The 24,175-nt window shown below is 41.9% G+C and overlaps 1 protein-coding gene across 3 annotated transcripts in view; it reads right to left on the bottom strand.

Moving 5' to 3' along the window:
• The window catches only part of dlgap4a (discs, large (Drosophila) homolog-associated protein 4a), a 62,367-nt gene that overhangs the window by 11,236 nt on the left and 26,956 nt on the right, over window positions 1-24,175 (bottom strand). For 2 of the 3 annotated variants that reach the window (XM_086115007.1, XM_086115016.1), the window contains exons 2-5: window positions 2,603-3,840; window positions 2,082-2,317; window positions 1,025-1,172; window positions 197-410 (exon numbers count right to left, since the gene is read on the bottom strand). In XM_086115007.1, coding sequence (XP_085971133.1) covers window positions 197-410; window positions 1,025-1,172; window positions 2,082-2,317; window positions 2,603-3,778 — 1,774 coding nt within the window. In that variant the 5' untranslated portion in view covers window positions 3,779-3,840. Of the gene's footprint in view, window positions 1-196; window positions 411-1,024; window positions 1,173-1,706; window positions 1,785-2,081; window positions 2,318-2,602; window positions 3,841-24,175 lie in introns of all 3 variants that reach the window. The other variant, XM_086115024.1, reaches the window with a different exon arrangement.

The raw sequence follows: 24,175 nt of genomic DNA, 5'->3' as shown, positions 1-24,175 counted from the left end.
TGATATGCTGTAAGCATAGCCACAATCTTATTTCTAATGTTTCATTGTGTTTATTCAGTGATTCTTTGATTTATTCTTTCCTATAAATAAACAATGCACAGAATTCAGTATAGCGTATTTCATAATGTGGTTATTGAATGGAACATGATATCCTCTCTTAGTGTTGTATCACAAGTTTGGGTAGAACAATACTCACTGGTGTTTGAGTTGTAGGTTTTGGCGGTGGGCGGTGGTGAGTCGGAGTCCACAGAGGCCGTATCTTCATCCTGGGAGCAACCAGTCTGGATGGCCCTCAAGTAGCTATGGCTGCGCGACCTAAAGCAGGTAGCCGCAGGAAGGTCCAAGGCCTCCACTGCCTGTGATTCCCCTTCACAGTGCGGAAGAGAGTGCCCAAAGCCACGCCCGCATACCTGAAAGATGGTGTGCAGAGAAGGGCAGAAGGTGGACTGAGAAATAAGCATTAACTAGCTACACCGTCATAAACATTCTGCTTGGGTTTCAGGTATGAGTTGATGAAAATGAACATTTTGCTTACTGAAGTTATTTAGCATCAATACTGATTGTACACTGTGCCCGGTGTTGCTGGGAGGGTAAACAATAATTTAGTTACTAAAAAAAGTGTGACGTGCCAAACTAGAGTTGGTTAGTCATTGGATGCTGTATTATTCTGACTCGAGAAACAGCATGCACATTAATGATAAAAACCGTGAGCAAGAACATATCCCCATTCACTTTGGGTGTTGGACTGTTCACCACTCACCAGTCAGTTGCCATCCATCTCTAGGCAAAAGAAAACAATCAATTTCAGCTCACATTCACACCTATGGACAGTTTTAGAGACAGGGCCAGATTTCACACGGACTCATTTTGCAAGTGGACTGAGACAAGATCATTTCAGTCTTTTATGATGTGTGAATGTACAATGAGTGCCTTGGCTCAATGAAGATTGGGGAACACTGGTATAAAGTCCAGTCTCTGACACACACACACACACGCACACACGCACACACACACACGCACACACCTGAACGGCGGGTCCTCTGGTTAAAGTAGCGGAGCAATGGCTGAAATCTTTCCGTCCGTGGCCCGGTGATGTCTCCAGTGGGCTCACCAAGCAGTCTAAGTTGTCGAGGCTCCGATTTGTGGACAGCTCTTTTAGGGAGGGCAGGGAGCTGTGGAACAGAGTGCAATAATCAGCTTTTAAGAGAACATTCAGAGAGCAGTGCAGAGAAAATTTGTCTTATATCCAGGAGAAACTTGAAATCCTACTCCAAAGTTCCTCTGGGTATTTTTAGATGAGAAACGGAGATATGTGAAGAGTGACTGAGTGGGTTTAAAATAGCAGCGCAGAGGAAACATTCATTTGTGAGGAATTAAGCTTCATATGTCATTATTTGACTTGTCATAGCTCGCAACTATTTCTGGCAAGTTTCCTCTGTTCTGGACTGCAAAATTGGCACTTGTGTTCGTGAAATTTCTGTGCTCCGAGCAGTAGGGGACTTGAAGGGTTACCACGGCCACTTTGCATGTTATGCAAAAAAGGGCAAAAAAAAAAAAAGGAAAAAGGGCAAAGGGCAAAAAAAAAAAAAGGAAAGTCTTGTGAAATGGGGAATGTTTGACCAAAAACGATGCTGGGTAGTGGGGGTACGGCAAGTGAGGTGGGCTCGGGTCATTGGCCATATAACCTGCCTGTGGATTGCACTGACCTCAGATGCTGCATAGAGCATGCACTCTGTAGTGGAGACCAAAGAAAATCCTCCCGCATGAGAGCGTAGCAACGAGGCCTGTCGGTGTGGACGAAGGGGTAAAACACAGCAAAAATTCACCTATCCTTGTTTTATTCCAACAATACAAATGGGCTTCGATGACGTATTCTCCTTTAGCTAGAGCACAATCTGAACAGTTGAAGCAGCATGCCGCTATACAAGCAACATCTTCCATTTTTGACTAGGTGTTGCCCCCTGCTGTCTATCTTTGGAAGACCTGTGCCACCCTAGCTTTGAGTCAATTTCTGTTGGAATGCGGAGTGCTAGATTAAATTGGGCATCTATGAAGATGACCTCTTGTACTGTAGGACTCACTTGCATGCAGGTGGAGGAGGCTGCTGCTCACTGAAGGACTGCTGAGTGGCCTTCAGATAGCTCTGGCGACGGGCTGCAGATTTGGGAGAAGGTTTGGGGCTACCCTCTGAGTCATCGCTGCCCTCCATGTCTCCCATTGCTTTCACATAGCTGCCACTGCGCATCCTTCGACATGGAATTTCTGTTCCTTTGGCTCGGCTGGGCCCTAACGTGCCAGCCCATTCACCTAGGGGAACCTGAATTGTAGAAACACATTTTCATTTCCGATTTGTCGATGCAATCCAGAAATCTGCATTCATCCTTCAGATGTTGCTTAGTGTACTTTGGGTTTGTTGGGACTTTTTGTGATATATGACTATGGGCTTGAAATATAGTTGTGGAGGCTAATGAAATGAAGATTTGTAACTAAAATGATTGAATATAGGCATGTCGCGGGGTGAAAACCAGCATTAACGAGTGTGGTAAACACAAATAATGTTAAATTGAAGAATGAAGATGAACTCACTGGTACGCCTGCCTACCTGAAGGAACTGGTTGGCCAGATCCTGGTGGCATGACTTTGTTTTTAAAAGGGTCCTGTTGACTGTAGCCGAGCCTTTCTGCAACACTTGCCGGGCCTGATTAAAGGTGAGATTGGACCAGGATCCCCTCTTCACGAGCGTATCATCCTTGCTCCGAGCTATTCCTTCTCCGTCCTTGGATCCAACCTTTGATCCGGGACACCCCAGGAGCTTGAGGTCACTGCTGCTTTTTGAGGACTTGAGAGAATGTGCAGAAATGGTGTTGTAGCCCTGTGAGATATGTCTAGGGTGGGCCTGGATGTCTGATATCGCTCTACCAAGTGTCATCATACATAATGGGTTGCGGTAACCAACAGCAACAGTGCCGGCTTTGGTAGTATCACTGTCAAGAGTGTTGTCTGAGCTCCACAGGCCTAATGCATTTGCCCTTGATTTCTGCTTTTGTCCTTCAGTCTTAGCCCTATCTGTACTCTTGCTCCTCTGGGGGGGTCTACCGCTGTCCTCACTGGTTCCGGTGATTGCATTTCCTTTTACGGAAGCGTTTTCCAGGGATTGAGATTTGGCAAAGAGCTTCTGCACAGAATGCATCAGGTGCCGTATCCGCCCTGGACTCTCACTCCGTTGTTTCGACATACGTCCTCTGTGAAATTGCAAAGTGCTAAAGCCGTCCCGCTGCAGGGGCAGATGCCGTTCCAGTTGATCCAAGATGTTGGATGGTAACCGATTCATTTTGGCTGCCGCTGCAGAGGAGATGGTGGCTGATCCACTTGTGATCATGGGAGTGCCAGTGAAACCCAAACCCAGGCCCCTGCCCGTTGTCACAGAGGTGGATAGTGTACCTGCCCTGCTGCGCTGCCCTGCTCCCGCACTGCCTGCCATACAGCCTTGGGGACAGTCCGACTGCTCTGTCTGCGGGGTGAAGTGGAGACGAGGGAAGGTGCTGCTGTTGGACATCTGGTTGAAAGGCAGAAGGCAGTCTGGAGCTAAGGCGGTTGGGCTAGTGGGTGCATACTGGTGGAAGTGAGGATCCAGGGTGCCATAGTGCTTGATGGTTGGGCTTAACATGAAGGAGCAGTGAGGATCAGAGGTCAAAGGGCAGAGAGCTTTCTGCGGGCACCCTGCTGCCTCACACGAGTCAGAGAGATGTCGACTGCGGTTGGCTCCTAACCCTTTCATGGTGGCCGGCGCGTTGTCTTTAGAGCATGGCGGCAGTCACTGCAGGACCTGTAGTGCTCATCCTGCAATTAAGGGAGATCTGTTATTGTGGCTTTATATCAAATATGCATTCTAAAAGATTGATGCCAGTGTGTACAATTTGCCTATGGAGAATCTGGCGTACGCACCTTGACCAAAGTCTCCCAAGAAAATTACAGAATGTAATTGAGCCAAACAATTAAAAAAATATATACTGTACTTAAATACCACCAGAGGGAGTTTGAGGTCTCGGGACAGGGATTTTATATAAACACACCTGATAAATTAAAATGCAAACATACATTTTAAAAAAGAAAGAAAAGAACATCAAGCTCTATTGTAAAACATTAAAAAGAAACTACAATCATATTTTTAATTAAGTAGGAACGTTTACCCACAGTCCTTTTCTAATGCTTCTTGTTGTCGAGTTGATTTATAGTGATGTATATGTAAATCAGCGGAATATTGAAGGAGTTCCTCTCCAAAGTCGGAATTGAACCTTGTCCCTACATCTACTCCTTTCATCTTAAATACAATTATTTTTGTCTTTTGTAGTGACTTTGATCTCTGTCTGAAGTATTTGTTAACTAAGATGGCCGGTCACGGGAAGTCTTCGCTAGCAAGACAACACAAAGTCATTTAACATTTTCACTTGATGAATGTGATGGTGATTTCTTGTGAAAAGTGAACAGACGTTCGCTATGCAGATTCTGTCTGGAGAGATGATCCAGCAAGGAATGGGGGAGGGCAGGTCAAGCATTTTGATAAACCAAATTGTGAAAACAAATAGATTGGGATGCATTTCAGTCATGTTTGTGAAAGTTGTTTTCCAACACAAGTCCTTCACCAATTATGTCAGCACATCAACTATAAGACTGTATCATAATCGTCACGCCAGACCAGAAGGTTACACACCACAAACAGAGACGATCTGGAGGGCAATAAAAACAAAGAGCTCAACTGCAGTGCCATGTCCTATCACAGAGCTTCAGATTTTTAAAGCCTTTAGGTGGAGTCATATTTCATCAATTTTAGAAAAGCCTCATAATTCAGCCAGCAAATCCAGGCTGCATTTGCATTTGCACTCTAACAGATGCTGTCTGTATCATAGTGGAGTGAGTCACTGATCAGTCAATGGTGAGAGCCCTGTTGCCACCGCTAGCATGAAATCTTGCCTGGGAGCTGAATGTGATGAGGCACACACATTTTCCCGACACTATTGCTTTGTTACCTCTCACAGCTCTTTGACCTCCCATGCAATCTCCGTTGCGCGGGAGCAGCCACTTACGTGAGTCAGTGTTCCTGGATGGGCACAGCAGTGTGCTGTCAAAATGCACCACCAGCGTTTTACAACATCGCCACATGCTGTATCTCATCCACTCCAGCTGACTGCATCCCCTGCGTGTTGGCGTCCTGCAGGCGCCACTGCTGACACGCTGACAGACACCGACCTACACATTGACACGCAGATATTGCTAACTTTACGCCCACCAACCTACTGCACTGATGAACCCTCGTCAAGTGATGAACATCACGGGGCCAACATGAGGAGTACAGTAAATGAATGTTCAACGTTGGAGGCACCTTCTCACAGGTCCAAAGCATTTTTTTGCACAATGGAGGGCAGCACGCTTCTTCATAACAATACGGTGAATGAAATGGATTGTGTGTTGGTAACAGCGGCTTGTAAAAGTAAATATCTGGCTCAGAGAATCTTTCACATTCAGTTCACTGGATACTAGCGAGTCACTTGTTGATGCACATGTGTCTCATTGAAGCCTATCATCAAATGACAATCTAGCTTAGAATGTGATAAAAGTGCTACAAAAAGTATCAAACAAAATGTGTTTATTTTTTTTTTTTAATGCTGGAATCACACTTTGACAGTAAAAGGAGTGGACCTAAATCATAGGAACTTCATAATCAGCAAGGGATCAGTAAAATAATCAGTTCGGCTCAAATGTCAAACTTATTTTATTCTGAGAAATTCAACACCGTAACAAGAAGCACGCACAATTAAAAGATTTTTTTAATGATTGTATTACTGCAGGAACTCAGCTGCGATAGGCTCCACCACACCTACAACCCTCGAGAGCATAGAGATACAGTGGATGGATGCTGATTGTTTTATTTTAATTTTTGTCTTTCTTTTATGTGCAGAACTTTTTTGCAACACCTGCGGTTGTTGCTATACTGCAGTATAAAGTTGAGTGACCGTAACGAAATTGTTACGACACTTGAATTATGAAAGGTATTTCAATGTTTTTAAAAGTCAACACAATTTTAGTTTGACCCCACTTTTCTACAAGATCCACCTGCACGTCAAACTTTCAGTGCACCCAAACTTAAAATTAAATCAGGTTGGAGACCCCTGAGACAAACAAATTTTGCTCATCAATAACTCTACTATTCATCTTGATCATCTAAAACAGACATACATACCGGTATATTTTGAATTATAATACTGTACTTCATGTTTTTGGTCCCATTCAAGGTGACTCAGCTGGGATAGAGGGTGTCGCCAGGTGCCCTCCACCGACGACAAGTCTTTATTGATTAAAATCCGTTTTCATCACCACTTTCTATTTGGCAGAAACTGTCCACTGATTTCACATACCGGTAATTGCACTGTGTCTTTGTTGTGATACTGTATTAGAATAACTACTGTTTTTATTGATCATATCTTTATTTCTGGACCCATGTACCCGATTTTGCATTATAAATTAAAATAAGCAGTCTTATATTAGCCAATAATTCATTCATTCATTCATTCATCTTCCGTACCGCTTGATCCTCACTAGGGTCGCGGGGGGTGCTGGAGCCTATCCCAGCTGTCACCTGGGCAGTAGGCAGGGGACACCCTGAATCGGTTGCCAGCCAATCGCAGGGCACACAGAGACGAACAACCATCCGCGCTCACACTCACACCTAGGGACAATTTAGAGTGTTCAAACAGCCTGCCACGCATGTTTTTGGAATGTGGGAGGAAACCGGAGCACCCGGGGAAAACCCACGCAGGCCCGGGGAGAACATGCAAACTCCACACAGGGAGGCCGGAGCTGGAATCGAACCCGGTACCTCTGCACTGTGAAGCCGACGTGCTAACCACTGGACTACCGGGCTGCCCATATTAGCCAATAATGATAATGTTAATTTTAATACTATTCGGCAAACTTAGCGTGGAGTCGAATAAGTTCAAAGAAGCAACATGTAAAATATGTTAAAAGTCGATTAATTTGTTAAATGTGCCCTGTAGCAAGAAAAAGACAAATGACAAGATCAAAAGATAATAACAAATACCTCTGAGATTATTTTTCAACAGAGGTTTGCCATGTAACAAATGCATTTTGACACAACGATGATCCTCCTAGGGCCTGTGAAAGTAGAGCTCCTTTGTCACAGTTACCATCATTGGTCTATTGGGAAGTGCATAATACCACGCAGCCTTATGATGACATATAGCTCGCCTGATAACAAGCAGAACCAAGAATACCGGAATGTGTCAGTTGCCCCGCAGCACTGTAATACATGTCTCATGTGGTCACGCGGTCCCCGACAACCACCCCCACCTCTCGCCTCTAGTAATGAGCAGAAGTGAAGAGAGGAAAATATCGATTTCTGCTCTTGCTCCTTGTTCAAAGGGTGAATATGCAGCTGCTTTGTTTTGAATCGTCTTTCTCAGAGCCATTTCTAGTATTGACACTATGTACCAGTCCTTTTCCTTAATTAGTATCCTACTGGTTTTCAAATGTTTCTATTTGTATCCTCTTACAGTAGAGCATTGGTGTCTTGTTTTTGCACCCAGTTTAACAGCCTGTGAAAAGGTGGCTCTTTCCCAACCGATCTTTTATAAGTACATGGTCCAGATTTATGGTAACGGATACTTGAGATGAGCCATGCGTTCTCCCCGCTGTGCTTTGAGAACCTTCTATTAGCTTGTTGGTGATGTCATCTGTGCTTCCTGCTTATCAGATATAGTGTTGTTCTTTGCAGGCTTTCTAAACCATAGAAAATCTCAGCGACAGCACGATTTGCAGCATGTCTGCTTGCATACATACATCTGACCACAATACTATCTCAAATAAAAAGCCTTTAAAAAGAATTATGTTCAGTTTTTGTAAACCAAAAAAAAAAAAAATCATACCTAATTTTCACTAGACTCAGGCTGCAAAATGATCAGTTTCAGTCAACTATGTGCTGCATCTATTTTATTGACTTGGAAATGTACAAAAACAAAAACACGACATCCACAAAATGGCGGTTGACCCAAATGAAAATTCCACGGATACTATGTGCGGAATTACTGTACATCTATCAATTATTTTTTCAATTGTGTTGCCAAATGGCATCAAAATTGGTTCGAGTACTAGCTATCCACGTTTGAATGTCAAAGTTAATTTATATCTACATAGACAAATGTTGTCCATCCATTTTCTGAAGCATTTGTCCTCATTTGGGTTGCATGTTAGCAAGAACATATCCCCATTCACTTCAGTGTTGGACTGGACGCCACTTACCAGTCAATTACCATCCATCGATCGACAAAAGAAATCTATTTCCACTCATTCATACCTATGGACAGTTTTAGAGTCAGGGCCAGATTTCACACTGACTCATTTTGCGAGTGGATTGAGACAAAATCATTCCAGTTTTTTTATGATGTGTGAATGTAGAATGAGCTGGTAACACCCGTATAATAGCTGCAAAATAATAGCCATTTAAAATATTTTACCTGGTTAATACGTTTTTTGTTCCTGATACTCAGCTCATAGTGTCAGCATAGCTGTAAGTCATCACCGCCATCCTCACGCACAATTGTAAATTTTCATCCGGGAGGCGATGTGCACAATGTTTATTTTTAAAATACTTCATTTAGCACCCAGGATTAAACGTTCCGTTTCCTTTAGAAACTTCTCTTGGAATTGGAATTGTCGGTTTTCTCCCTAGACAACTTTTTATCATCTGTCCGTGGGGGTCTGCTAGGAGCTACTTATTAACGTACATTTCATGCCTTGACCTGTCGGAGGAATTGAGCAAATCAGTTTCTTCTTCCACTATTTCAAGGCTTGTCAGCGTGCGGCATTTGAAAAGAAAGAGGAACCGATTCAATTGCTGGCAAATAAAGTCAACTGCGTTCACACCCACAACACTGCAAAACGTCTTTTTTTTTTTAAATCCACCACACTGTGCCTGCTTGTACCCATCTGTGAAAATACCAAAACAATGATTTAGACTGCACATCGTGTAAACTTGCACTAGGGCACAAAAATAGTGCCCTAAGCAGGGTATTTTTGGGGAAACATTGTACATTAATATTTATGTGAACAATAAATGGTATATATATCCATTGAGCAGAATTCCCTTCACTACTTTTTTGGCTCTGATAAAAAAAAAATTAATAATAATAAAAACCTCAATATTTGAGTAGTCTTTTCTCTGAATACTCATTTACTCAAAGAAATGTAGGGAGGACCATTTTTAACTGTGTGATATTCTAAAATAACATTACTCCTACTTGAGTACAATTTTCGATGACCCGCCTGCTGCCTTAGTGTAGCTTTGCATAAGAAAATAAAATGGCATCCACAAAATTCACATTTTCCAAAAAGTCTCATCCTAAATGATATCTGTCATAATGATCAAATCAGGGTCTAATATGCCTGAAGGTAAAAAAGTATCAAGAAGATATTTTGACTAATAGCTGCAAAGCTCCCAATATCCGTTCATTCAAACAAGGTTTATTTACCACGAGCCATATAAATAGCACTGGGATGTTTTTTTCCTGCAGTGGGGATTCAACTGCCAAATGTCGGTCAGTCGTATTGATAGAGGAGCCCCATGTGGCTAAGCGGTTAGAAAAAAAAAGTCTTAATTCTTATTCCTGTCATTGATGATATCAACAGAGCAAAAAAAAAAAAACAAAAGAAAAGGATGTGATGATGCCACTTTATCAAACATGTTGCTCTGAATGCAAAAAAATGCAGAAATATTCAGGGGTAAATGGAAATTGGATGCTCATCAGTGCTTTGCCCATTAAAGCAATCCCAGTGTGCACCTCACCCTTGTTCACCTCTGCATGCACTGACGTGTAATTACGAGAGAGGTTATACTTTTCCCTCAGGCCATTTACCATCCTGACTGCACGCCTTCTGCTTTTGCGCTTTGACATTGCCCGGCCACACAGATCCATTGCCAGTCGGAATAATGCCAGTCTTAATGTTGGCCAGACACAGAACCGTGCAATTGGGTATGAGCAGCAACACTCGATTAAAGAATATGATCTAGATGTATGTCTCTATTTTTGTGGCCCCATGAAGCATAGAGCAAAAAAAGCAGTGCAAGTGTTGTGATCCGTGATTAAATGACTCTTGAAGTTGTGCTGGTCCTGGGCGAAACAGGACATAATTTAGCCAATAAGATGCATGCATTTCCCTGCCCTGTCACGTGCGGTTGTGTCATGCATGCTGAACATGAAGAGCCTGGTGTGAACACTCTCACACTAGCCATGTATTGCGCTCCACACTCGACCCCCAGGGAGTTATTGCATGCCATCGGTGATAGCTGGCAGCGTGAATCCTCCGCCAGTGCTCGTTTTAAGAGGCTGTCAGAGCTTTAATGGTCTTTAGGGGCTTGGCCTTAAATAGGAAATGCTTTAGTCTATTCTAGAAAGAGAGGCTGAGGAGACAATAGTGTTCGATAGTGAGCAGCACCATTTGCCTTTTTTTTTTTGCTTCCAAACTGTTGGGGCTAAAGCTGTGCAAGCTGGATTAAATTGGATCAGTTTTATGTTGAGCTGTTGGGGTTTATCCTTCTCCATGCATGCTGTGCCCCCTATTTCAACTGGCCCTAAATTGTCTGCTGCCACGCACGCTATAGTAACACATAGCAAAACGATACAATTGTTTCGACATTTTTCGTCTTGCATTCTCTCTGGTGACAGATTAGAATTGCGGAATATAATTTTCAGAACTCAACAACCTCAACTAATGATGTCACGTCCAGAACAAAACGTTCTAATTTAATTGAGGAACATCAAAGGTATCCACTTCTATTAACATAATCTCAAGAGCTTTGCCTCCATCATACTCCAATCTGGGGTCCCACAACGGATTTCTTGGAGATTGCCACACACAAATCCTATGGGAGAGATCTCCAGCTGCTTAAATCGGGAGTATCGGCTGTGATCAAAATCATTTCCGATCCACGATATAGTAATCAATATCCAATGAACCCCTATTGTTCATTGGATATTGTGTGATATTGGGATGTTGTGTTCTGCAATTCATATTTAACCCATATTTAATTGAATGCACAACAAAGACAGGATATTTAAATGTTCAAACTGCTAAACTTTACTGTTGATTTGAAATTTTCTCTGACAAGGCATATCTGTGAATGCTACTCAAATATTCGTTTGCAACATGGTGAAACCATCACCAATGAAATGAAAGTGTAGCCTATTTGAACACAATTCTTTGCGAAATGTAAACCTAACTTCTGTCAGTCACAATTCACGACACTGAGATAATATGCAAACAGCAACGTAAAATGGCTGCCCTCTGGCTTGAGCCAAGAGGAGACTATTAATAGTCCATCCATCCTTTTTCTGATGCACTTCCATGTGTATTACACAAGGATCAACTGTGCAAGTCACGCTTTTAACAGTGATGTCATCATTTTGAAAAGCCAATCTGATCAATCACAGTATAGTATTCATCCAGATCATCCAAAACCAGATAAACATACATTTTGAAGGGCTTTTATCAAAATATTTTAGATTTAATTTTTGTCCCATTCAAGATGACGCAGCTGGGCAGGAGGGCGGCGTCCTATAGTGCCCTCTATTGACAAGCCACCGTTGGTGTTACCAAGCAGACCATTAAGTCTGCTTGGCAATTGCCTGAAGCTGGCTGTATCGCACGTGGTTTTAAATTACTCATAATTCCGAGTTGCACCTATGGCAGCAGTCATTGCATTCGTTCATTTTGTGTCACAGAGTTGATTAACAGATTATGCCAATCATGTGGGACAAGTGCAAAATACAGTTCATCTCATTAAAATGGAAAGAAGTCATAAAGTAAAGCCAAGGATTTGCTTCTACAGTCAGAAAAAAAGAAAAGTTGTGAGCGTCATTCCCGATGGATTGTAAAATGCTGTAGGACAGAGACTAAAACTGGGTCCGTCTCCTGGGTATGGTATTCTTGTCACCCTGAGCCGGCTGTTCGGCACAGACTCAGAAATGTGTGAAAATGTGCACGCAGCTGCTGACTTCTAGTAGTCAGTGCAGCCCTGACATGTGTACTCGCCGCTGTGTGTTGATTTGGAGATATATATTTATATATAAAAATATATTAACCCAGAGCTAGGATAAATTGCATTTTTAAAAAAAGTCTGTACTCGTGGCCTTAAAAAGCTGATATACTCCACACATTCATCAGATGATTTTGTTTGCCTTTCGAAATAAGTGACACTGATCGAATAGTTAACATGATAGTGTGAGCACCGACATTCCTTCTCACGCTGTTGGCAGCTCAGATTGTGTGGCCGAGTCACAATGCTCGTTCGTGACAACAATGGTAATTGGACACGCCAAGCATCGTGTCATCACAGAGCTATTGCATCAACGAGGCGATATCGTGCTCCTGTATCAACAAAAACAAGTGAAAAAAAAGATCCAAATGTACAGAGTGTTATATTTAGCAAGAATGAAAAAACAAAAAGAAAACGTGCATCCAAAGCTCCTTAAGAGATTTCAGTTATTGTGAAGGTTATCCATCTTGGGCCATGTTTATGAGCCTTCTGTTCTTTATATAAAAGCCTGCCTTGTGTTGACAAAGGGCCGTTTTGCTCCGTTTTTTTTTTTTTGAGTGCTTGGACATGCCCACCTTTTCATTTATGAGAATTCTCTTGCCAGACCTCTGACACTCCCACTGCGCACATGATGTGAATGAAGGGGGGGGGGGGGGAAATCACAGAGGAGCAAATCATGGGCAGCGTAGGTTGTGTGCAAATCTCGAAATGTACTTTTCTTGAGACCTGTAACTGACATTGACATTTTAAAATGCCTTATGGAGGAGATACTTGATATGTACTTCAACTTTCAACGAGAGCATGCTTTTTTTTTTCCCTGAAAAAAAATCAATCTGATTTAAAAATATTTAAAAAACAGCATACAAGCCTCATGACCGCATGTGTGTTTGAAATTCCACCAATTAAAAAGAGGGTGAGCCTACTGTAACAGACATGAGTTAAAGTTCATGACTATTTAAAAAGAAATAGCATATCTTCCTACATGTATGAATGATTTTAGTGCGTGTGTTTAGTTGTACAGTAACCTCCACCTGAGGTGTCATTAGACAGCTTAAAGCACATTCAGAGAGGGCCGAAGCACATCAGGTAACACAGCTAAAATTATTTATGACCCTTGTGAGAAGAAGCAGTACAGAGGAGTGTGTTTTGCCTTACTTGAGAGTAGGCAACTCCGGTCCTCGAGAGTCGCAGTCTGCTTGTTTTAGAAGTTTCCCTCTTCCAACCCACCTGATTTAAATGATCAGGATCCTTTTAAGGCTTCTGCAGAGCTTCTGCAGAGCTTGTTGATAAGCCGATCATTTGAATGTGGTATGTTGGAAGAGGGAAACCTCTAAAACAAGCAGGCCTGTGGCTCTCGAGGCCCGGAGTTGCCTTCCCTTGCCCTAACTAAGATATCATTCAGAAGACGATATCCAACTTGCATCAAGAACACGAGAGGAGAAACTGAGGCTGCAAAAGGGCAAGATGGACAGACATAAACAGACTGTAAATGTGTGCTCAGAGTTCTGGTTGCATTCAAGTAGTCACATGGACAACCGGCAGAAGAAAGTGTAGACTAAACATTTGTTTCCTAGCTACCTTCCTCGATAAGGAAATGTTGGAACGGAAGACCAGATTAAGCATGGCTGCGTGCTAAACCTGTGACCGGAGTAGACTGTTTCCCAAAGTAGTGTCGGTGGGAAGGACACTCATTTACCAGATTGATGGGCCACTTTATTGCCTGCCACCTCTCCTCCGTCTCCCTCGTCATCCCATCCTTGCCACGGTCTTGCAGAGCCATTTCCCTCCTAATCTGTCCTCTCTCTCTCTCTCTGCTGGCTCCCAAGCACACGCAAACAAACACACTTCATCAATTCATGAAGTATCCCTTGCTGTCTTTTCCCAATACAAACACATGGATCTGCAAAAATAATTTTCTATGAAAGTGAAAATTAGTAAAATAGGGAACATTCGGAAGAGCAGTGAATTCCAAATAAATATCCTATACTTTTTGTTCTTCTACATTCTTCCTTTCATAACCTTGCTGCTGTACATCGGGAATTTCTCCATTGTGAGACGAATAAAGGCTTTCTTATTCTTATTCTTAAACAAGCTTACCGCACGTGTCGAAATTGCTGACTGTCTTTTTTGTTTTAAACAGGCCCAAGTTGACACAAGCAGTCTCGCGGATCCCAGCAGTCATATCACACACGCCGAACCAGATCAGTGATCAGCTGGAAAAGTGCCGCCTCATGCATAAGTAAACGTCACCCTCTTGTCTGTGCCTACTCTGCACACCTGAACTCACATCGGCACGCAAAGATATGACACGTGAGTCCTCGGGCTCTTATCTGAAGAACACATATGATAACTTATTCATAAGAGTGAAGCAGACCATAAATTGCAAGTGGCATATGGATTTTGATCCCCAAAGCCGAATAACAGGAGGAGCAACACATGGCGCCACAGATGTGGCAGCCAATGCCACTGAGCTCACTGCACCTCAATGACCTGAGAAAGATCAAGGGCGTAAAATAAATCAAAACAACACATTCTAAAAATACGTTACATTGGAACCTTTCCTCTTCTGTCAACGCACCAGGAGCACTCACTACAATGTCACAGGCTTGATATGGCATCGTAGGTCTTTTTAATTTTTTTTGTAAACGTGTTTTTGGAGCCCTTAGCTATGAGCGACTTTTGCGGTAACGGCTTACATTCTGACGCTGAATTTTGCCAATACTGTATTCTGTTTTGACGGGTGCTGCGTTATCAAGGGCAGCATTGATAATGTGGTGATCATTATCGATTTCCCGCAGGTAATCATCAATTGTCACATTGCAGATGTCAGCAGGCTGAATGCGCTCTCGCGAATGGCCCTGTGATGAACGGAATGCGCTAGAATGCGCTAGACTGTGGCCGCTGCCTCTGTACTCGCTGTCAGCCCAATAAGTTAAGAGAACACACACACACACTATAATAGTACTACAAGTACTATTGCATCACAAGTAAACACAACAACTAATATGGCTGGAATATTGACTATTATCGGACAGCCCCCGCCCCCTGCTCCCCAGGATATATCCTCCTGACTACCAGTAGTTCAAAGTTGTCCTCTGTAAAGGACATTTGTGAACCTAAATATCTCCCACCCAGTGCATCCAATCGCATTAACTCATTTTGTTACTCTAAAGAGGACATTCAGTGCTTTCCAATGATACCGAATTTGTAGGGGTTAGAAAAAGTAAGAAAATGGCTTCCCTCAGTGCAAGCACTTTTTATGGGAAGAGGAAAAGTAATACTTTTTATCGAACACATTTTGTCTTGAAATGCTGTTGGCATTTTAATTATAAGACTCTTATGAACATGTTAAAGTGTTGTTTGAGTTGTTTTAAGTGTATTTGAGCCTGTTTAAAAAATGTAGTGGGATTTCAAAAATTTCTTTTGGAGTAGTCCAATTACTTCACATAGATTGCGGAATTTCAAAATAAATGTGATTGGACAACATTTTTTTTCCTGGTAGTCAGGAGGATATATGTACAGTCCGTTATTCAACAGGCCAACAACATTCTAGACAATCCTTCTCACGTGCTGCACTCCCAATTCGAGCTCCTACACTCAGGAAGGAGGTACAGGACCCTTCTATGCAAACTAAACCGATACAAAAACTCATTCATACCGCAGGCTATCAACCTAATTAACAAACAACTAGAGGAAAGCAGACAGGCAGGAGGACATGAGGGCAATGTGGGGTGTGCAGATGCCTGTAACGTATTGTCCAATGTATGTAGAGTATATATTGTCCTGTATTGTATTATTGTCCAATGTCTGTTGTGTATTGTATACTGTATGTATTGTTCAATGTATGTAGCGGCATGGGGGGCCTGTCCTCTAAGACAAGTTTCTCCTATGGGAGACCAAATAAAAAGTCAAATCAAATCAATATACAGTCCTTTTTTTCTTAAACTGGGCTATGGGGCGCTCATTATGGAGACCTCAGAATCTTGCCTGGCAACAACTTGAGCAGGGATGGGCAACTTAATTGCTGGAGGAGGGCGCAATTTTTCATCAGTGCTACTTGAGAGGGGTGTGGGGGGACAAGCCAGGACCTGCCTTAAAAGTTTTAATGAAGCACTAAACATTTATAATGATGGATATGCTGAAAGCAAAACTACATCTCTTGAAGATCTTGTGTGCTTTGACCTGCTTTGGGGGGATTTTGAGGAGGCGAGAGTTGAGAGATTCTCACCAGAGCAGAGGTCAGCACCCTGGACAGCACCACCAAGACAAGGCTCCCTGCCAATCAAGTCAAAGACTGCCGGCTGTCAGCTTTGCACCAGGCAGCATTAGCAGGGCACATCTCTGACACTCTGTGGAGACTTAACCTCAGCTTATGTGCAACTTCATCATGTGTTACATCCTCTCCAGCTGGATCTCATTTCTGCCTTTGGACTCATGTGTCAAAGGTCATATTATTGTCACACTCCGCATCCAGACCACGGCCTCTCACTTTATTGTCGCTGACATTTATATGAGCAAAATTCAGTTATATGTTCATGGTTCATTACATTTCATATGTAATCCTTTCATCTGAAGTTGACTACTGTACATATAATAGTAGACTGAGTCTGTAGGTTTGTCATCAACAGGAATTCATGTTACCCAACAGTCCTGCAGCAGGGCAGGGGGTGAAATTTAGTTCACTTTCAGACATTTCAGACATCTATTTTCGAAAGTGCTTGTCCTCCCAATCCATTACAATTGTTTGATTTTACTATCTTTTATTGCATACTTCTGGAGATGGTAGAATCAACCTTTACTGTTCAACATTTTTAGCGGGTAAAATCTGAATATACCAATATCTAGTCTGCTCAATAATAAAACAATGTCCTACATACAATCTTCAACCCATACACTATTTAATAACAATGATAATTCAACTGAAATTGGGGAAAACGTGCAATGATTAAATATGAATTGAAAAGCAATAATTTTCCAAAGGTGAACCATTAACAAACAATTTTCTCCCTAACAAGTGAAACATTAAAACTACACACATCATGGATAATAACGAGATGTAATTGAAAAGCTCCATGAGGTCTGCTCAAATTGAGGAGATTATACGCACATGACCTAGAAAACTTTAGCTTATTCTCTGAACAGCTCGCTGCATTGACAACTTTCGAGGCGGTGGAGGAATGAAAAGGGAAAATAAAGAATGCAGGCACGAGAGAAGCATACTGGCAGCCGGAGAAGGTTTTTGTGTGAAGGATTTAGAGGAAATGATTGAAAATGCATGCAAGAAAAGAATGCTTGTCGCCTCGACAAAATTCGTTTGGCTATTTATTTTGGCAAAGTCCAAGAAAATACAAGACAAGGATGCACATCTCTGGGTTAGATTTCCTCAACTGCAGAACCGCAGATTTATTTTAAATGCGGTACTTATTCGAGAGGTATTTCATGTACAAATGCTTGATTCAAATTTTCATTTGCTGTACAACTATAAAGACTCGAAAATGTGGATTTTTGTTTGTCTTATCTTGTACAGTTATTTTAATTTAGTGATTTGTTCTTTTCAACTCAATAGATGTCATGATCCTGTTCTTGTGTTTCACCAGCAGGTGGCAGTAGAAGGCTTCTCTTCCAGCGTGCACACCTGCTACCAATTTGCTTATCATGATTGAAGCCACTGCCAAGATCATGTCTCTTGTCGGATTATTGACCTTGTTGCTGCTCTTGCTCAAGTGTTGTTTTCCTCACCTCTCGATCTCGTCATAGTGGTTTTTTACCCTCTAGCCTCTCGCTTGGTAAGTATTTGGTTTTTTTTTGTCTTTGACCATGCTGATGTTTTTGTTTTCATGAAATTAAACTTTTGTCATTTCGTTCATATCTCAGAGTTTCTTTTTCCTAGGCTTTGCAAGCGCTTTTTGTTCATGTATAGTTTTCCTGGTTCTTTTGACCAGTGATTTCTGTTGACACTTTGTCGATACGTTTATGTATTATTTGTTTGAGTTCACGATTGTGTGATCCAATCGCCATTCAGTTCGTTCCCGAGCTGTGTCAGTAGGTTGCTTAGTATGACTAAATGCCCATTTTTAAGAACTGCAGCTTTTAAATGCTACTTGGGGTTGCTAATGATAAGAATTAAAAAGAGCTTACCTCACTCAATGTCACAACACTGTGATCACCCATCCAATGTATGTGCACATCTCTACTTATGCCCACACCAACCTCCAAAAATATACCGATCACCCCAATACTTTGTATTTTATGGACAAAGCGTTTTCCTCATTAAGCAACATGAGCTTCTGTTGTGAGCGCCAATTTGGAGAGGAAAATGCTCCATCCATAAAATTGACCATATTCGGGCAGTCATTCTAATATTCTCAGCCGTCAATGTCAAGATACATTTTGGTGACTGATCACAATTTTCAGACAGAAGACAACGTATGGGTCTTGTACGTCACGTGTTTCGACTGTACCCGGCACAATCACAGTATGGCAAGTGAGAAGGGACATATTACATTGGGATCAGCACTGAAAGAGCCATTTGAACCAGTTTCACAAAATAAACCACAGGAGCCACAAACCCTTTGGTCAGGTAAAATGAATGTTTTTTTTTTCTTTTTCTTTATTTTTAATCCTGCCACAGACACCAATTGAACTAGATGGCCCATTGGAAGTGATGTTAGATGAACCGCAAGTGATGTCAGATGATCCGCCATCATGGATGTGGACATCATATTAGAAATCAGCAATTACCGGTAATAATAATGGTAAAACTGAGTTTGAATGACATAGTACAATCAAAATGCAACACTATTGACGAAATGAGTTAATAGAGTGTGATAGCATCAAAAGTATGGCATAACGTTGTCTACTGTCTAGAGAATATTCATGACAAATGCACTCCATTCTTACCGTAATGCCTATTCAGGTGACAAACGTCCAATAAAGACAATGTTTTCCAAGCTCATCTACCAGCCCTCTTGGGCACACTGTCTTTTGATTTTCTCAACTTGCATGCAGATAATTACCGCCGCACAGATCAGTAATTATGTACAAGAAACAGCACATGTATCTGTGGCTGGAAATAGTAATACGAGCATCCCAAGGGAAGTGGGATGAAGCCACTGACTTTGCAGCTTCAGGCAGTCTTTCAACATTAGTGTGTGTGAGGCCGGAAGCACATGTGTTGATATAGCGGGAAGATGCTTGAGAAATGAAATGATAGCTCCCAACAGATGATTTAGGTTGGTGAGACACAAACCCTCCTAAATTGAGTCATGCACCAAACCTCTGTCTACGGTCGCTGCCAGAGCAAAACGAGTTAAAAGTAGTTATTGCTGAAGGTATTTAGCTCAGACAAGTGGGGACTTTTAGCTTGCTCGATTCTGAGTCACTGCCTGGCGATACTTTGCCAGCCCTTCACTGCAGCTTTTCACTTGTCATTAGCAAGTGAAAAGCATGTTCTGTCAGCTTGAAATCAAGCCAGAGATGTGGGCAATCTAGTTCTCAAAATTTTGTGATGACTGCAAATGATTTTTATTTCAAGTTTTGAAAGATAGAATTTTGGTTGAGCTAAAAACTACCAACTTGAGTACATCCTGAGCTTGTTCTAAAATATTTACCAAAGAGGCTTTTTCTTGATGCTCTCCGAACATATTGACAGCCCAAAATATCCTGTGATGAAAAGGCTGAATCAGAGTAGAGGAAAAGTACACCAGGGTGCGTGGCCTTGGCCCGTTATGGTTTTAATCTAAGTGCACACATGCATCATCTCAGGTTCCTCCAGCTGAGTGTAAAATACAACTGGGCAGGTTTTGCTTCTTTATTGTGCACCTGCTCCGCAGGAGAGAAAGTAATAGAATCAGCTGCTTCTCCTCCTCGATTGCAGTGTCATTTTTGACAAAAGATCCACGTTGTGAGGTCGGTGGCGGGTTAGTGTCTCACCCGGTGTGGTTGTCACTTGCATTTGGTTCAACCGAGAGTACAGGCATGTAACATCACATCTTGTTTGAGATTCAAAATGTTGATAGTTGAAAAATGACATGAGCTCAGCACTCATTCACAAGACAGCAGCACCACATATAAACGTTGAACTGTTGAAATAATTACATGGTTATCATCAATGGCGGCCAAAAACAGCATTCAAGACTTTTTCTTCATCGCAACAATCACTATTTGACAGCACAATATTAACCCTTTCAGGGACAGTGGTTACTACAGTGGACAGCTTTTCATGTTATTAGGTTACAGAGTGCATGAAAGGGTTAATATGTGGAACAACCACACCGTCTCAGGGTCTCCTGAAAAGTGATTATTTTGGTAGTACAGGGTTTTCAAATCACTTAACCTGTTAAACTGTAACTGTGTTTTCACAAACAAAGCCCATTAGCTCCTCCTGTTCGATTTTGCAAAATAAGATTCTGCACCATTTTTCTCTTCGCTTGTCTTCACTCGTCAATGTTTTGCGTTGGGCGCAGTAAGCAAAATTGCTGCATTTGCGTAAACAGCAATAATTTGACAATCGTCCCGAATCCAAATAAAATGAAATCTCACTGATGGTGTTTGCATGTCTTTCTGATAATACACTCTATTAAAATCAGGTTTCAGAACACTGGTTCTGTTAACATTTCATGTGTAATGGAAAAATGTAATTCAATTGCCTTCAATTTTTTTTTTTTTTTTTTTTTTTTTTGCTAATGTAATTTCAAGTGATGCATTTCTGATATCACTGTGCACACGCCCAAAATGCAGATGAACAAATGAACATCGGGTATCAAAACAGAAGTGACAACATTGGGCAGCAACAACACAAGAAACAAACGTTAAGAATGGAAAGAGGTCAGGCAGAGCTCCTCATATACACCATGAGTCTCTGAAGCACACTTGCAGTGTATAGTTTTGATTGACTGTGAGTGTGTCATTCAGCAGTGAGTACATCCGTCATTCCACACACTTTGATGGCTTGTGCATATATCCTGCAATCAGATTGGCACATATCCAATACATCCATCCATCCATTTTCTAATCCGTTTAATGCAAATTCCACACAGAGCCGGAATAGAACCCGACACCTTTGCACTGTGAGGCGAATGTACTAACCAGCTGTGCACCGTGCTGCCACATATCCAATACATATCAGATATTATCCACCTACCATGACGCCTATCTGAACTGGACTTTAATCCAAGTTGGAAAGAAATTGGAATTGACTTACTTGATTCTTGCCATGGTGTGATTATTGACACAAGGTAATTATAGTACAGTGTTAACATTTTTAGACAATAAGAAATCACAATTACAGGCAAGTCCAAAAAATTATATGAATTTATTTTTAAGTCTAGTTTAAGTCTGGTGTGGCAAGCTGTCAAACTCTGCGCGAAGGCGGTTTAGACTATGTGTTGGTACTTTCACAGATGCATTTAAGAAGGTGTGTGCTGTTGTGGGTGTGAACACAGTAAACTTGAGTCACTGTCAATCAAAGCAGCTCCTCTTATAAGAGCTGCAATCGTCCTTGACATGGCAAAGGAAGAAACTGATTTGCTCGAGTCTGGCGGCATATCTAAACGTGCAAAGGACGTTTATAAGAAAACGCAAGCAGGCCTCGGTCTTCCGTATGATGTAAAGTTGACACGTGGAGACTGACTTCCACCCTAGTCATTTGTGTTCAGATGTGAAACACACCCACTTGCCATAGCTGTGCCCCGACCAGTGGAATGGTTTTAAGAAATTGAAAAAGACGATAATAGCACATTCAATGAATTATTACGACAATAATTCAAAGATGCTCCAGCAGGTGTAAATTTTGGACAAATTTCCCCAACCAATATGTCAAATAGGCTGGGCACACGTCAAAGGAAATGCCCTCGGAACGCCTGCATGAAAATCAAGATGCGCGACTTTTTACACTTAAGTCTCCAAAAAAGAGCCCGTGTTCTTATGATGGGTTTGCCTTCATATAGCACCACAATGATTTTCATTTGTCCACTTTCAGCATTGAATTTGTCAATTTCAAGTTATTTCATCTTCAGTGTCTTTTATTGTTTTGGAATTTTGGAATGGATGGCGAATTACAATTTAGCCGATGTTTTTAGTTCTGGACCTCCTCATACAGGAGTCGGTAGTCGCACATTGTAAAGTGTCCGTGAGTGTCTTGAAAGGCACTTATAAATGAAATGTATTATTATTATTATTATTATTATTATGTCACGGCATGCTGCGAAACTTCACAGGCTGTAATCAAGCGCACATATGACCACAATAATGTGATTATGATTAAAATAATCCTTGTTTTATTACTGTTGCTTTTCCACAAAAAACGCAATGTTTCACTTCACGTAAACATGCATCCGTATTACTTTTCAACAAGTTCGTTTCATAAAATAACCCTCCACAACATGTTAGTGTTGCTCCTGCTCATGTCACTGTGAGTGCAGGCGCACAAAGCTGATTGCACGCAGGACCACCGTTGTTACATAATATGAAAGAATGAACCCACATTGTCGTGATTTAGGATTTGTAACAGGAATGGGAATAGGAAAAGTGGTCTGACGCTTCATATTTCTACTCAGACAAGTCACCTACTGCTCAGTCCCAAATGTGGGAAATTAAAAAGCTTTTATTTGCTCCCTTGTGTTCATTAGCATAAGTCCTGTGGTGCCGCGACTGCGGCAGCTGTTTAAAAGACAGAGATAACTGCTTGAAAGCTTAAACGCCACATCTGAAAGGACCGTGTGAGAGTCAGAGGGGCTGATCTTAAGTGCCATCTGGATGAGGACACCTGGATGTGGGGCGTTGTTTTATGGAGCCCACCGTCACCACCACCACCACTGAGCTTTTAATCCACATCCTGCTCATGAGAGTCACATCTTCACTTAGATAATGAATTATGAATCCGAACCGGGATGATATTCAATATTAGATGAACTTCATTTGATGACAGTACCCCGGCCGACGTGTGGGACAATCCTCTCTCAGAAGCCTCTACTCAGAGCTGAAGAAAAGCACATTATCGTCTCTCTTCATGATGGGGATGCGCCACATGCATGCAGACTCGGCCCATCCATGAGTGTGTGTGTATTGTGTTTGAGTGGTTACAGTATCCCACAAAAAATGAATACACTTCACATTTTTGTACAATGCTCGAGTTGATTGGTCAGATCTTCACACCATCCTCTTTCATGGTGACATTTAGTGGTGGTTCGAGACCTTGTGCTCCACCATCTTCTATTTCAAAATGCTAGTCAGATGCTCAATAGGCTTTAGGTCCGGTGACTTGCTTTGCCAGTCCATCACATTTATCCTCAGCTTCTTTCACAAGGCAGAGGTCATCTCGGTGGTGTGTTCATCATGTTGCAATGCTGTTGGTTAATTGGGACAGATGTGGATTTTTTTTTTTTACTCATGGTATACTCACATTTGTGGCTGTGTGTTGAGAAACAAGCTATACACTGACGACTATAGAGACTCAAAATGCTATTTTTTTCATTGGTGTCCCATTAGGTACTATTCATTCATTCATTCATTCATTTTCCGAACCGCTTTATCCTCACTAGGGTCGCGGGGGGTGCTGGAGCCTATCCCAGCTGTCTTCATGCAGTGGGCGGGGTACACCCGGAACCAGTTGCCAGCCAATCGCAGGGCACACAAAGACGAACAACCATCCTTGCTCACACTCACATCGAGGGACAATTTAGAGTGTTCATTCAGACTGCCATGCATGCTTTTGGAATGTGGAAGGAAACCAGAGTACCCGGAGAAAACCCACACAGGCCCGGGGAGAAAATGCAAACTCCACACAGAAAGGCCGGAGCTGGGATCAAACCCACGACCTCTGCACTGTGAGGTCAATACGCTAACCGCTGGAGCACCGGGCCGCTCTATCTATATCTACTAACTATAATATATATGATAATATAGTAAAACACTTTAAAAAATGTGAGGGATATAGTCACTTTTGTGAGAAACTGTAACGAGAGCTTTCATACAATTGCAAAATTGTGAAAATGAAATACTTCCTCTGAAGCTAGCAGGTTGATTCGGCATGGCCTTTCTAAATAGTGATAGGAGGATAAAAGTCACTCA

This window comes from Hippocampus guttulatus, chromosome 1, assembly GCF_054856545.1.
Source record: "Hippocampus guttulatus isolate MCC_2025c chromosome 1, RoL_Hgut_1.0, whole genome shotgun sequence".
Classification (NCBI taxonomy): Eukaryota; Metazoa; Chordata; class Actinopteri; order Syngnathiformes; family Syngnathidae; genus Hippocampus; species Hippocampus guttulatus.
Note: the sequence above shows the minus strand (reverse complement) of the source record. Positions and strands in the feature narration are given on the sequence as shown.